Raw genomic sequence first — 15101 nt, 5'->3', positions numbered from 1 at the left:
ACCGTTGGATAGGAACCGGCGGGCATGGAGGGCTCGCATGGAGGCTTTGCAAGGACGAGATGTGCAAGAGGACAGTCCCACCATGGTGCACTTGACCACGTACCTGCTCGCTCTGGATGAGCAGTACGATCGTCAAGCCTTGGAGCTGAGGGCGTGCCTTCGGCGCGCCGAGGAAGCCGAGGTCTTCAACCGGATGCTCCAGGTGCAGCTCGCCGAAGCGCATGCCAGCGCTGCAGCTGCTGAGAGCCAAGAGGCTACCATGGAGGAATCTCTGGAGGAGGCTGAAGATCGGCATGTCCATCAGCTGGGTGAGGCCTATCTATTCACTAGGGCCAGGCGGAGGTCGCTGGTTGATGGGAGGTAGGATGCCCCGATCTTGGAAGGGATCCCTCTCTACCCGCTAGAGAGAAGAAGAACCGGTGATGCAGAACCGCCAGCACCTCCACCGTCGGAAGTGTTAGAAGCAGAGCCCTTGATTCCTCTCGCTCAGCCATTGTCCCGCGAGGATGTAGACTAGTTGCCTTGGGATGCTGTATCCGTAGTAGTAGTGCAGTTCATCGCTGTCCCTCGGTATTGTACTCTTGCCGTTGTTGTCGTCCGTAGTTGTTGGGATCGTCCGACCGTAGGTGAATGCTACGTCGTGAATGTGAGCCTGAATGCCTGTACGTTGTACCCGTATAAGCCTGTTGGAACATGAATTTTATTTATTCGATGTGTTTATTGCGTTCATCTACCTTCGTTAGGTGTGCTTAAGAGTTTCATGGGTGATATCAAGTGGGTTACAAGAGAAGTTGCCATTCAGATGCCAAGCAGATCAGCCGTGATTGGATGTTATTGGACATTGTATCAACTAATTGTGAATGTCCCAGCAGAACACTTGAATCTTTTTAAAACAAATCCATCGTTGGATTTGAATTCCTTGTCCCTTGTTGTGGAGGGAAACCTTTGTTGTTGAATTTTTCCCTTGCGATACCCCCTTACTCTGTGGTCTATGACCCCACTGCCTTCATGGCGTGTAAGTTGGTAGTAGTTGCCTGGTTAAAAGCTTATGGTGCCGCGACGAAACCGAGGGCTCCCTGTGGAATAGCTGCCACATGTGACGCTGCTTGGCACGCGCTGGTATCGAGGTTGTTAACCAAGTACCCTTACCAAGTTACACCGCCGTACTATTTTGTTTTAAAGTTTTCTCCTTGAAAATGTTCGGGTGTTCAAACGGGAAATCCACAACGGGTTCATGCAGAAGTGTTCTCTCCAGGTAAACAAGAGATGGTTTGGAGAAAGAAAGTATGACATGATCTGGGTTTACAGAAAAGACGGATGTGGTCAAGGAAGGAAAGCAAAAGAAGAGTAGTAACGGAAGGTTAGCCGTGGGTAGTCGTAAAGGTCTGAGTGGACGTCTTGTCCAAAGCCCTGTGCTTAGTTGACCGCTACGCATGTTGGGTCATTTTGCTGCGTGCCCTGCGAACGCCGTTGGTGTCGGGTCCATTATCGTCCCGTTTTCGCGTGGCCGCGGCATCGTGCAGTGCTCACCATCTTTGTGCACTGTGCGTGGCTCCTTTTCCCCAGCATCCGGTCAGCTCTCGACTCTCACGCCTCGTCCCTCGTACCAGACCCCCTTCCCTCTCTTTTCCTTCTTCTTTTGGTGACACGACCGCCCGCACGCCTGCCTCGTTGAGCGGACCCCCTCTACTCTCCTTTATTTCCCCCTCCGCCGCTTGCGCAGGAAGCACGCCGTGTTTCCGACCTTATCTCCATAGCATGCATCGTCTGTGTATCACATCCCCGCCGCATCCACCTCCGGTGTATTACTTCCCACCTCCGTTCGCCTATATATAAGACCCCTTGGTCTTTGCTCTTCTTCTTCATCCACCTTCCTCTCACATTCACAGCAGAGCTACGAAATTCATTCAACGTTGTAAAGCTAGATTCGTCCGTTTGAGGTCTGAGAAGAAGAAAGGATCCAGTTCGTCGAAGAAGTTCAAGTTCCCTTGGTTAGTAGGCCTTAGGATTCACAATGTTTTACTTCTCAGTCGACTGTTTCTGGATCTGTTGGTGCTACGCCATGTTTTGGATAATCATCTTACTGTTGTTTCTCCATTGTCCTCGTCTATCTCGACTTCTGGATTAGATCTCGATTGTACCAAGTTGCTCTTAACCATGTATCCCTAGGTCCCCGTGTGGTTTAGTATTCAAAGTCATGTAATCTTTCGTGTACTCCCCGATCTACGGAATGTAATCATGTTTCCCCTTCTGGTTCTTGCTTCGAATCTCGGGACGAGATTCTTTTTAAGGGAGGTTGGTTGTAACACCCCGGTGTTACGATCTTATTTAGCGCCACAATTTTGACCTAACGGGTTTTACCGAAACAAGTTTCCCGGTCTTTAGAAGTCTTAACTTAGGTTTTAAAGTATCACTCGTGGCAAGTTATATCGCACTAGCTAGTTGAATAGTTCTAGGATGCAGTCAAAACTAAAAGTTATAACTTCCTAAATCAGAAACGATTGACATTGACGTGTTAGCATTTAAATTCTCGCTAAATCCTTAAACGTTAACTTTATATTATTGTATCGCTGGTTGTATCATGGTAAGTACTTTGGTGAGGGGTGGTGCGTAGAATGGTCTGAAGTAGCAGGGTTGCCCTAGAAGTTTTCGGAACCCTTTAGAACGCACGTAGAACTACGTTCGGTGCTCTATTCGTGAACCGACGCGCTGTGTGACGAACCCGTCTTGGCCTTCTCGCATTTTCTTCTCTAGTCGCTCCTTGGTCGCGCCAAGTGTTTTCCTAGGCAGCTGGTGGTGTTAACTTTGAGTTAGCGAGGTTGGTCGAACCTTAACCTAACTGTTTGGTAGCTTTGGCATCGCTTTAAAAAGCGTGCACGGCACTGATTTCGCCCTTTTGGCCTTTGGGGTTGCGGTCACCAGGCGTGCCTGCACGCTTGGCCATGTCTGGCTGAGAGCTGTCCACGCGGAGCCACCGACGTCGCGCTGCTGTCCCAGCGCGCTTGGGTGCCGTCTGCCATGCCTTGCCCCGCTGGCCAGTCTATGAACGTCGACCGCACACCGGGCCCGTTAAGGTCGCACTCGCTCCCTGTTGTGCGCAGGCTGGGCAGACGCGGCGCTATTGCCATTGACCGCGCGCATGCACTGCCTTTGGTGTTATCCGTGCTAGCCGACGCGCCTTGTCGGTCACGTGTGCCACGGCCGTCCTACCCCCCCCCACCATGCCCTGATCACTCGGTCGGCTCGCTGACCCGCTCTGCTCTGTGTTTTTAAGCCATCTCGTCGTCGCCAGTCGCCATGGCCGCTTTTCCTTTCCTTCCTAATTCATCGGGCACGGTGCGTTTCCCACCAATTCCTCGCGCGCACTGGTGCCCGAGGTCTTAGGCTTACCACTGCAGCCAACCGTGGTGGGAATCATCCACCAGCGGCCGCGCGCGAAGCATAGCCGTCGTCGCCGTACTGTTTCTCTCTAGAACAGAGCACGGTTGGGGCAAGGTCTGAACCTTCGGCAGAGGTTCAATTGATGGCACCGGTTGTCGTAATTTGTTCCCCTCTATCAGGTGCTCACCGGTTTTCGCTAGGTTCCTCGCCAAGCGACGCGGTGGCACGGCCATGTCCGCCGTGGAGCGTGCTGCTCTGGTCGCTCGCACGTGGCCGGGATCCTCTGGACTTTCCCCATCGCAACCGGCTGCGCGGCTTGTTTCGGGGTAAGCTCTTGTTGCTCCCTCACCTCCCCGTTGCTCTCGTCACCGCGATAGTTCGTCGGAACAGCCGCGCCACCACCGTAAACCACCGCTGCGGCTGTAGAGGGCCCTAGGGCACCTCCCCATGCTCCACCGCGTCCAATCGGCATCGGCCGGGTCGTAGACGGTGGTCGACCCCGTAGTTAGGCCAGCATGGGTCCTCGATGTCCGGCGTGGTCACGCTGCACCGCCCGGAGCCGTGCCGTCGTGCGCGGGGGTCCCTAGGACCTCCCCGTTGTAAAGACGAATACTACGAGGGCCTGGTCGTGAAACTGCTGTCGGTAGGAATAGTGCGGATAATGTTGGTATAAATATCGCAAAGCTCGGGGTCGTTTTTGAAAAGAAGCCGGTGCGCGCAGGCTCCCTGCTCGTTGGGCCGGCCTGCTGCGCGCGCAGTCGCTCCCGCGTGGGCCACTGTGGCTGCCGGGCTGAATCTGTTGCCGCCACACTATAGGCCGCGTCGGGTCTGTTGGGCGACGGCCTGTCTGCGCTGCCGGGACGGCCGGTTGCTGTGCCCAGTCTGGGCCGTTCGCCACGCGTTGGGTCGGCTGTGCCGCTGCACTTGTTGCCGCTGAGCGCGTGGGCCGAGCGGGGCTGGTGTTAGCCCAAGCGGCCCTTGTTCCTTTCTTAGTATTTTCTTTTATCAAAGACAGGGAACTGGTAAAATTAGTAATAAATCATGGAAAAGTCACAAAAATGCCACACCAGTTTGGTTGAGTCCCTAAAACCAGGATGTACCTATTAGTGTAATTCGTTCACATAGTTTGATGATATTTTTAGGAGCTATATAATTAAATTGGGATACTTAATATTGTAAAAATATAACTTATACGAATTGTAGGGATAAATCGGTGATATTGTTGAATCTAAAATTTGTACTGTAGGCTTTTAGCAATATTAGGTACTCAGTGGAATTTTTATAACTCTGGAATAAAGAAACACCATTGGTTTATATAACTAAAATAATGGTTGGGAAATAACGTCTTATCCGACAACGTGTATATGTAGCCTAAGTACGGTCGTCGTAGAACTAGCCCGTTAACTCGAGAGGCGTACGTCGTATTTTACGAGTCACGATTGCAGTTGAGTAATTACATCTTTGCATTTCATCGCATGCATATCATCTAGGTACGATGATGGATCAACGGATCGATCGAAGGATGATTGGGAATCCAAAGATGGTGTACTGGTATTCTCTCCAGGAGATGGTGCAATGGGCTTTCTATCCAGCTGCTGGTGGAGGATCTAAAGATGCAGATACTAACTTTTTAATACATCTTACCCAGGCAAGCCCCGGTGCATAACCCCTACTTTCTGCGGTTTAAATTATATTTGTGCATTAAGTTTCAAGGAGTTGAATGAAACCACTTGCATATATATCTTCATCCCATGAGTCTTACTAGTATGACATGATCGTGTAGATTGCTATGCTACAGGACTCCGGTAGAAGTCGAGTGATTGCCTGTCACTCGCGAGATATAGGAAATATGTTACTATATGATCATCACTTGGAATATATTCAATGGTGGAAAGAAAAATGGTGACCGGGCAGGGACGTGGTTTGGATATTGGTGGGTGTAAGAAGTTGTGTCGCCGCGGAGGCGGGTCATAGCTTGGTACACCGTTTTTCCCTGTCTGGTCGGTTAAGGACCGATCGTTGCATATGACTCTAGGCAGGTCACAGACTTATTATCCCGAGCACATACTTGTGTATGGGCGCTTGGAAGACTTGTTGCTCTCTTGTCGCGGATCCGGCTCTTTCCGGACCGACTGTTAGGGTTTGTTTTTGGTGGAGGAGGTCCTTGCGCCGCACTGAGTCCGGGACTCAGGGGCGGGGGCTTGGAGTCCCAGTTTGGACGGGGACCTGGACACCCGGGACAGGAGAGTGATGAGTTGGTCCTGCTTGTGCCTGGGATACAAGCGAGGCGTGTGTTTTCGGGGTACCCAGCTGGGGGCATTGATTCGCGAATCGCCGGGCTATCCGGTACGGCTTGTCTACGGTTTAGCATCGTAGTAAGAACTGAAGATGAAAGATGGAAGATGGACAAAAGGAAATCTGATTGCTTACCACTTGCTTGAAAGTAGCACAGGTGCTTACATAGAATGGTTAGCTAATGAACCAATGCGGCTCTTACTAAAAATCAAATATAAGGACGCACGCTTAGTAATGCTTTCTGCAAATGCAACCCACAAACCAGATAGCCTTGCATATCCTTGGAGTCTTTTCTTTTCTCCTATCGGGTAAGTCTTGCTGAGTACAATTGAGTACTCAGGGTTTTATTCCCCCTGTTGCAGGTGACAGGTGGATGCTAGAGCCGACCTTTTTATGTGGATTCCTCCTGGTGGGCTCAGCGAGGATTTCCTTTATGCTGCGATCGTAGTTGCTATTTATAACTCTCACCAAATGCTTTTATAAATGAAAGTTTCATAATCTGTTGTCGTAGTGTATATATCAATACTTCATCATGTCATTAATAGATGTTTATTTCCGCTGTAACTCTGTTCATATGTTTCTATTCCGCTGTTCAATTAAATTGTTTATAACTCTGATAATATGATTTCATTCCGCTGTTATATTAATAAATATTATACTCTGATGTTGTATTAAAAGTGATGTAAGAAATGGTTACGAATGATGTAAGCTTTATTCTCTTATTTGTGATCCTAATGGCAAAAATGTGGATCTTCGGGTTCTCCCCTGGGGTGTGCCCGACGGGATCGAGTAATTTAGCGTTCTCCCTCGAGTGCTTAGTGTCTAATGGAAGACAAGCACTCCTGTGAGGCATTAGATTAGTCGGTTCTGCCACACTAATGTAATAGACAGTGTTTGATATTTGGGATCTCCTATTAGAGATGGAGGATACTATTGCTAAGGGGTTCAGAGGTAACTGATAGTTGCCCTATGCCTACTGGATCATGTTTCTTATTCACAGGGCAGTTATAGTGAGGCCGCCTGAGATGCTACCTGAGTATAGTGGTGCTACGATAGAGTTCCCTGCATATAACCTGACTCAGATGATTCACCATAGTACACCGAGTGCACCTAGCTAGCCGCATCGTCGTCCAGAGGTGCCAGAGACTACAACCTAATAGGATGATACTATCAATGGCATAGCAGCTATTGAGGAGGAGTAGTTAGATGCTCAGCAGGAGGGGATGGTCGAGAGCGACCCCAGTGACAACTCAGATGAGGACTACCGCGATATTCCACAAATGTCTCCATGACGACATGATCATGAGGCCGGTAGCTCTAGTTCAGCTCCATCTGCACCGCAGACTGACCCCGCTCTACTTGCCATACTTGAGCGGATGAGGCAGGATCAGGCTCGTCAGGCTCAGGAGACCGCCGCTACTTTTGCACAGTTCTAGGCTCGACAGGATGAGTTTCAGCGGCAGCAGCAGGCCATACAGCAGTAGCAGCAGCAGGCCATGCATTAGCAGTAGTAGGCCATGCATCAACAGCAGCTCCTCATGCAACAGCAACTCCTTGGATTTATGCAGCATGTAGTGATAGCTATTGGGGTTCCACCGCCACAGCCTTCACCCTAGCTTGGTCAGCCTGCCACCACTTCTATGACTTCAGTGTTACAACCTAGTGGGCTTCAGAGTCAGGGACAGCCACTAGCATAGTTTGCTTCACCTACAGAGTAGGTGTCCTAGTGGTTTGCTTCACCCGTGTTAGCCCCGCAGTTCACACCTCTCTAGATGGGCTTCACATCGGCTCAGACTTCCTCGCTGCTAGTGCCAGAGACTACAGTATCCAGGAGCCTTGGTGCATCTTTTAGTGAGTTGACAGGGCAGTCTACTCCACCATATTTACATGTCCCAGGTCCTTCTATAGTTGCACTTATTACCGGGACTACAGAGACGCTCTCTTCCTCAGTGGCATCATCAGAGCCAGCTGCTCCAGTCATACCTGCACAGTCTACAGCAGCTCCAGTTGTCGATCCGACCTAGACCGCTTTAGCGTCGCTTCTAGCTATAGAGGGTCAGACCGCTCAGAGCTCTGGTTCAGATGATGACGGCACTCAGTTCCAGCTTGCTCCTCGTACCTCAGCACCCGACTTGTCCGCTGTAGCCCCACCGACCGACCCTTAGGTTTTGGTGTTAGACGCCAAAGGGAGAGAGAGATCGAGTATGTTAGTCTTGGGGGGAGCGACTTTGGGAGAGCTTAGTTTACTTAGACTATCTATTACATTTAGAGTTTTATGTGTGATACACTTTTATGCATTATGCATTAAACTTATTTATGTGATAGTGATATCTACGTAATCGTTATTTATGACATGTGTGCTCTCTACTTTGAATTGTTTACATGTCATATCACTTGTGCTATGCTTATTTGCTTTTTTCACGTTTTACTCTGATGCAAATGAGCTTTTATTACTTGTACTCATGCTTATTTCATATATTTTGAGTACATCATGTTGGCTTGGGTCATATAAGCTTGCCTAACTCTCTTATTCTTATTGTCAAAAGCTTATATGAACCAAGCATGTCAAAAACCTCAACTCTTTCGCATACTCGAGGTAGTATTGTCATCAATCACCAAAAATGGGAGATTGAAAGCATCTAGGCCCCTAGTTGGGTTTCGATGATTAATGACAATACATGATTACTATGACTAACGTGTGTTTTACAGAGGCAATTAAGTTAGGTCATGGTAATAGAGATCGACTGGGCTATCATGGTGGTCATGCCCCTACGATGGAAATCATTTCGGTTTTCAAAGGATGGACTAGTTCTAAGTGTCGATTGGAGTTGAAGAGACACTTGGAGTAGTTTAGGACTTTGTTTTTCCTTTGGCTGTACTATTAAGGGGGGTATAGACGGGTAGCTTGACCTAGATAAGTCTAGTGGGTTAGGTGTGGTGCATAATTGCTAAACCTAGCACTAGGTAGCTCCTAAAAAGCCCTTAGATCCATTGGAGCAAACTTTATTCACGTATGATCGAAAGTTGGAAGTGAATGGAGGGTCAAATGCTGACCGGACGCTGGCTTCGGTGTGACCGGACGCTGGTGGAGTCCAATCAGTTCATTTGATCAAGGTAAAGTCGTCTGGAAGTGACCGGACGCTGAGAGGTGAAGTGACCGGACTCTGAGGGCCAGCGTCCGGTCGACTCCAGTAAGGTTCAAGAGAGGGAAAATCACGACCGGACGCGTCCGATCACACTGTAAACACTGGAGTTCGGGGTGAACTGATCAGCGCGTCCGGTCAACATGACCAGAGCGTCCGGTCATCCCACAGAGGCACATAACGGTTTGTTTTTTAGCCCATATTATAAATACTTCCTCCATTTGTGTGTGGGGGTACTTTTGCTCATTTCAACAGCTGAGAAACATCTTTGAGAGTGCCAAGAAGAATAAGGTCCTAGTGAGGTGATTGAGATTTAAAAATCCCAAAGAGAGCCCTTATTAGTGAGATAAAGAGTAGCAAAGTGTGCATCCACCCTTCTCATTAGGCTTGTCGTGGTCAAGTGAGAGTTCGTGCTTGTTACTCTTGGTGATCGCTATCACCTAGACGGCTTGGTGGTGATTGGAGAGCTTGGTGATCATCCGACGGAGCTCGTGGATGACCCAACTCAAGTTGTGAGCGGTTTGTGGGTCATTCACCGCGACGGAGTGTCGAAGAATCAACCCGTAGAGAGCACTTGATCATTGCGCGAATCAAGGGAGAGCTACACCCTTGCGCGGGTGCTTCAACGAGGACTAGTGGGGAGTGACGACTCTCCGATACCTCGGCAAAACATCGCCGCGTTTCTCCTTCTCTCTTTACTTTGAGCAATTCAATTCTTGTCATTTACATTCCTCGAATTACCATGCTAGAGTAGGATTAGAACTTAGGATGCTAAACTTTTGTACGTTAGATTAATAGAAACACTTTCTAGACACAATGGGTTAATTGGGCTATCCGTAGAGTTTAATTATTGCAAAGAAATTTAGAATTAGCCCAATTTATCTTCCTCTTGGGCATCTTGATCCTTTCAGTGTGCACCTCGTTAATTGCGAATAGAACTTCCACTAGAATTGGCCTAACAACATTTTATATATATCTGGCTCTTATATCTTTTTTTATGGGTCATCTTATCTATTCTCTACAACAATAATGATAAGTAGGTGAACTCCCCACATTGGGGAAATGATGATGATGATTTCATATGTAATTTACACTACACGTTTACATGGTTTGATATATTAACCCACATAATATTCGATTTAGATAGCACTTTCAGCAATCAAAGTTGTCAAAAAGATAGAAATGGTTTGATGCAATTTGAACGATAATTAACGCCAAGATCTTGAGGTCTTATTTAGTTGCACATATGTGCATTGAGATGAATTAAAATAAAAATAACTAATTTTTACTTTAACACGTGAATTATACGAACCCAACAAGGCAACAATTGTACCTTTGCTTCAGGCCTTTCCTTCATCTCGAGGCACAGCCTAAGACGAGGGTGCATATGCAATTCCAAATCTGTAGAGGGGAACAAAAGCATTTACCACATAAACGCAAACGCTATCCACACTGTCTTAGGCTATCCGCACTCGTCCACCTTTATTTTCATCTTAAAAAGGAATATTCGATCCTAGTCATCGAGATTCTCTACTCTATATCTATTTCTCTCACACCCGTGTTATCTCTATCATATACTCTATACCCACTATTTCATATTTTATTCTCCCTCTCTCTCACTAACTCTTTCTCTCTCTGCGCTACAGTGTTGCACAGTTTTGCTACAGTGTTTAGCGTGGCTAGCTCGCGTGCGCGATCTGTGGCGGTTTTCTGTGCAGCCGATACGCTCCCAGGCCGTTTCCAGGCGCGCGACGTGGACACGCGGTACGCTACCACTGACGTACCGCCTGCTTACCGCTGCGCGGTGCGGACAGCCTTAGGTTGCTGGCCCCACTCACCAGCAGGCCCCTGGCTGCTCTCCAAAAACACGTTGGGCCCACCTGCCCGTGACCCATGCCCCTTCTCCTATATATCCCGCTCTCCGTGCGCGACGCCTCGGTCTCTCTCTCCGCCTCCCCCATTTCTCTTCCCCTGCGATCCGAGCCCGCACCCGCAGGGAAGACAAGGGATCACCTGATCACCAGGGCGCGGCCTCGCGATCTCGGTAACCACCATTCCCTCCTTTAAATTCTTCGTTAGAACTCCTCAATCCTGCTGAGCTCTTGGTCGATGTGAACCCGCCTCAATCCGATCACTTACGATTGGGTCCGCGGCGTTTCTGCGCGCTTTCGGCGATCGGATTGTCTGCTAGGTCCAGCGGATCTGAGGAGCTCAATTCCTTAGTTTCACTGATACGCTTCATCGATTTTGCTGGAATATTCGAGGAATCTGGGCGTTTTTGACCGGCTCCGCTCGATTCAGCTTCGTTACCACGCGGGTGCTCGCGAATCTAGGGGAGGTTTTCCTCGCTTGCGGCCCCGCGAATCTGATCCGTTCCCGCGGTTTGCTTGCGCTGTTGGCTCGGATCTGCGTGCTTGTGGCATCGGGTTCCGTGGATTGGCTTTGTTTCTGGTGTTATTATGTTAAATCATCTGCATACTCTGAGTGGATCCATGGGCTGAACCCTTTGCTTTCGTTTCCATCTCAGCGCAGGAGCGGAGATGGGGCTGCCTCTTCGCCAAGAAGGAGATGAGGATCCTCATGGTCGGTCTCGATGCAGCTGGTAAGACCACCATCCTCTACAAGCTCAAGCTCGGCGAGATCGTCACCACCATTCCCACCATTGGTACGCCCCTCATCAACATCTGGTATCATGCGCTACTGTTGTTACACAATGTTTATGTTGTTATAACTGTCGGTAATTTTGGTTTTTAATTTCTATCTCCAGTTTAGGCCTAGGATTTTGTACTATGCAGGTGTAATGATTCTTCCATCTTACTAAATTGCGATTTCTAGCTCCAGTTTAGGCCTAGGATTTTGTACTATGCAGGTGTAATGATTCTTCCCTCTGACTAAGTTGCATGATAACTGATACCTTGGGCTCTTGTAGGAAATTGGATCTAGGGATATTCACAGTTGACTTGTAGTTGAATTTCTATGCAAGTTAATATTATTTTAGTATTTGTTTCCATCTTGACACCATGGCCACATGTTTCATCTCATTGGCTTTCTGAAAATTGAGTCTTGTAAGCTAACATCTACAAGGGAGATAAGCTTTGCCAGACTGATTCTAATTCAACTAGTCAGTCGTCAGACTATTGTTATGTGCTGTACCTTTTTTAATGGTTGACCTCCTGAGTTCAACCTGAGGTAGTAAGTCTTTCATTAGATAATATTTTCAACACTTTATCTAGTGATGCACATTTTGGACATCTTTAAGATGGTCTTAATAGGATAGACTTATTTGGCATTCTGTCATTTTGTTATCCTAATTAAGCCATTAAATAAATGGAAACTGTTTTCAAAAGTAAAATTGCCTATGTCTGTTTTAAAAGCTTTATTATAGTCATACCAATGACCCATTTTTGGCTTTCTAGATTGCTCATGAGTTTGTGAACATATTCTATATTTCTTATTGTTTTTTGTTTTGTTCAGGCGTCATATTATGCTTTTAGTATAGCTTTATACTAAAGTAAATTTTTGATTGTTTCCTGTTGTAAGAATTTGCCTTTGTGATCTGAGTATCATTTATGTTCCTTTAATTAAACTTGCTATCCTTGAAAATGCAGGATTTAATGTTGAAACTGTCGAGTACAAGAACATTAGTTTCACTGTTTGGGATGTTGGTGGTCAGGACAAGGTAACAATTTGCCTAAAACTTATTTTTGTTTTGGTTATGGCATTTTTAATACCATGCTGTTTGGTGTTCTCCTGTGCTGTATGATAATATGAAACTTATCACTTGCATAATGCAGAGTTATACATGGCTTCAGTGTAATGCCTTGTCTTGATATGTGGGATGCATTTAAATTTGCATTAAAAAAAAGAACTTCAACTTGAAGTTCTTATTTGGAACGTACCTGTCCTTCATAAACATTTGCAGCTTTGTGCTATGTTACTTTTAGCCTGCATGTTCTTGTGGCCTGATGATTCCCGTGCTCTTTTACAGATCCGGCCCCTGTGGAGGCATTACTTCCAGAACACCCAGGGCCTCATTTTTGTTGTAGACAGCAACGACAGAGAGCGTGTTGTTGAGGCCAGAGATGAGCTCCACCGGATGCTGAACGAGGTAAAATTGAAGTGTATTACTACTTGCAGTTGAATGAACTATGATTGCTGTAGTAATTATGGATGGCATATGGTTGCATTTTTTTTGGCCAAGATCAATCTACTTGTTTATTAGTTTCAAATATTTTAGCCTTAAAATAAAATTTTCTAAAATTACCTTGCACTGAGGAATGCTTGTATCACTTTCCTTTGTTTTAATTTAACTTTAAAACACTCATGTAAAATGTTTTTCATTCTTTGAAAAAGTTTAGTTCTTACAGTTTCATATATCTAGTGACATTATTTTGTTGTCTTATGCTGGCAGGACGAGCTCCGTGATGCTGTGCTTTTGGTGTTTGCAAACAAACAAGATCTGCCTAATGCCATGAACGCTGCTGAAATCACCGATAAGCTTGGCCTGCACTCGCTGCGGCAGCGGCACTGGTATGTGTCCTATCTTTTCTGAAAGTTTGTGCTGTCCTGCACTATTTGATTGACAAAGGAATTGTGTATTGATACAGAAAGGAATAGTATTTATTACAGTAATTTTGCATATATAAATCAAATATTTAAACTTAGGCACCAAATATTCTGCTCAGCTTGCAATATGCAAGTGATGTATGCTAGGTCTCCTTGACAACAGAATTGTTGCTTGAATTTGAAGCGATCCAAATCATTAATGTGTCCATCTTTACTCACTGCAGGTACATCCAGAGCACATGTGCTACCTCTGGCGAGGGTTTGTATGAGGGGCTTGACTGGCTTTCGAACAACATCGCCAACAAGGTAACTTCATTACAGTTTGATCAATCAAATGAATATATGCACATTGATTAAGATTTTAAGGTGCCCTGAGTCTGTAAGATAGTCATATAGCTACTTAAATGGATTGATGCAAACATATTCATTGTGTGCAGCTTGTTATCAATGTACTAAGGTTCATTTGCTTTTGCTTGCACATTTTCTGTTAGAAATGCGAACCCAAGTTTCACGCTGCTGACCACTTGTCCTTAATTTCTCTATTAGGCTTGAAGCATCTAGGCGGGACTTCAATCAATGGAAACGTCCTGTATACTTGGGTGCAAACTGCCTCTACCATTGCAGCTATGAACTATATAGTCGTGACTATCAGGTGTGGGGGTGTTTTTGGGAGGATATTTGGTCAAGGAGCTAGGTATCAGATGTTTTCGCGGTATTGTTAACTTTCCGTGCTTCTGTTTTGGCTTGTGCAAGGTATACCATGTCCTACTGTGTGCTGTGTTCTACAATGTGCTGTATACTCGTCACCTGTCTGAGGCGTTGTACTACCACTATCTCGACCTGTCTGGCTCTCTTGGCATAGCAAAATGGTCGCCTAATTTGTTAGCACATCGTTCCTCCTGCGTTTGCCGTTCCATATCTTATGTTTGCTCGGTACTATCACGAGGGCTTGTTTGTTTGGTGGCTGTATTGCTGCACGCTGAATTCTCATCTTTGCTGGTCCCTTTTTCTCCGGTTGAATTTGCATCATGTATCGCTGGTTGATTTTGAGCACCACCAAGGATCGGATTACTGTGCCTCCCAGACTTGGTTAGTCCGGCCTCGGTACGCTCCGTGGCGATGGCGGCGACCGTTAGTCACCGAAGTTGAGATGGTCTGAGCTTGATTTTTTTTTTTTGGGAGAATGGCCTGATCTTGATTCTTGACCACGAGACATCATGGCAGCTAGCTGTCGCTCATGAACCGGGCTTCAGTTCTAAGTTTTGAAGTCACTTCAGTTTTATCCTTCAAACCTTTATAACTTTGATGTCGCTATATAACCTTGGTTGTATCTTAAACATTATCTTTGTAAATAATGGTTAGTGATTCCAGCGGACTCTAGATTTGCTCCATGGTCCCATCATAGCTATGAGGGCACGAGGCCTGAGACTCCTATGGCTCGATCATGACTCCGCAGCTGTGACACCCTGACATTTCCGAGGCTTCAAAAAGGTTGCAAAATTTCTTCAGTGGAATCTTGTGTTTCATAGTTACTCCTTCCGTCCTTAAATAACTGTCGGTTTTAGTGTGCGTGCTATAAGTTTGACTCGATTTGTAGAAAAATACATGTAACATTTGTATCTCTAAATAAATTTATTAAAAAATAGATTTAAAGATCTTTTCTATGTACCATAAATATTAATATTTAGTTAAAGTTGTTTATCGGGAAAGAAAAAA

General features: G+C 46.4%; 1 protein-coding gene across 1 annotated transcript; it reads left to right on the top strand.

The window, feature by feature from the left end:
• The first annotated feature begins 10740 nt into the window (after positions 1-10740).
• LOC136512795 (ADP-ribosylation factor 2-like) lies at positions 10741-14273 on the top strand. The gene is made up of 7 exons (XM_066506791.1): positions 10741-10863; positions 11347-11484; positions 12428-12498; positions 12808-12927; positions 13231-13349; positions 13610-13691; positions 13932-14273. Exons 2-7 carry the CDS (start codon positions 11388-11390, stop codon positions 13935-13937), a joined length of 495 nt encoding a protein of 164 aa, XP_066362888.1. The 5' UTR covers positions 10741-10863; positions 11347-11387; the 3' UTR covers positions 13938-14273.
• The last annotated feature ends 828 nt before the right edge of the window (positions 14274-15101 follow it).

Source organism: Miscanthus floridulus, chromosome 16 (assembly GCF_019320115.1).
Source record: "Miscanthus floridulus cultivar M001 chromosome 16, ASM1932011v1, whole genome shotgun sequence".
NCBI lineage: Eukaryota > Viridiplantae > Streptophyta > Magnoliopsida > Poales > Poaceae > Miscanthus > Miscanthus floridulus.
This window is presented reverse-complemented; position numbering and strand designations above follow the sequence as displayed.

Coding starts and splice junctions, on each gene's coding strand:
- LOC136512795 (XM_066506791.1), top strand. CDS start 11,388: ATGAGGATCCTCATGGTCGGTCTCGATGCAGCTGGTAAGACCACCATC. Junction 12,499..12,807: donor ATGTTGGTGGTCAGGACAAG/GTAACAATTTGC, acceptor GCTCTTTTACAG/ATCCGGCCCCTGTGGAGGCA. Junction 12,928..13,230: donor TCCACCGGATGCTGAACGAG/GTAAAATTGAAG, acceptor TTATGCTGGCAG/GACGAGCTCCGTGATGCTGT.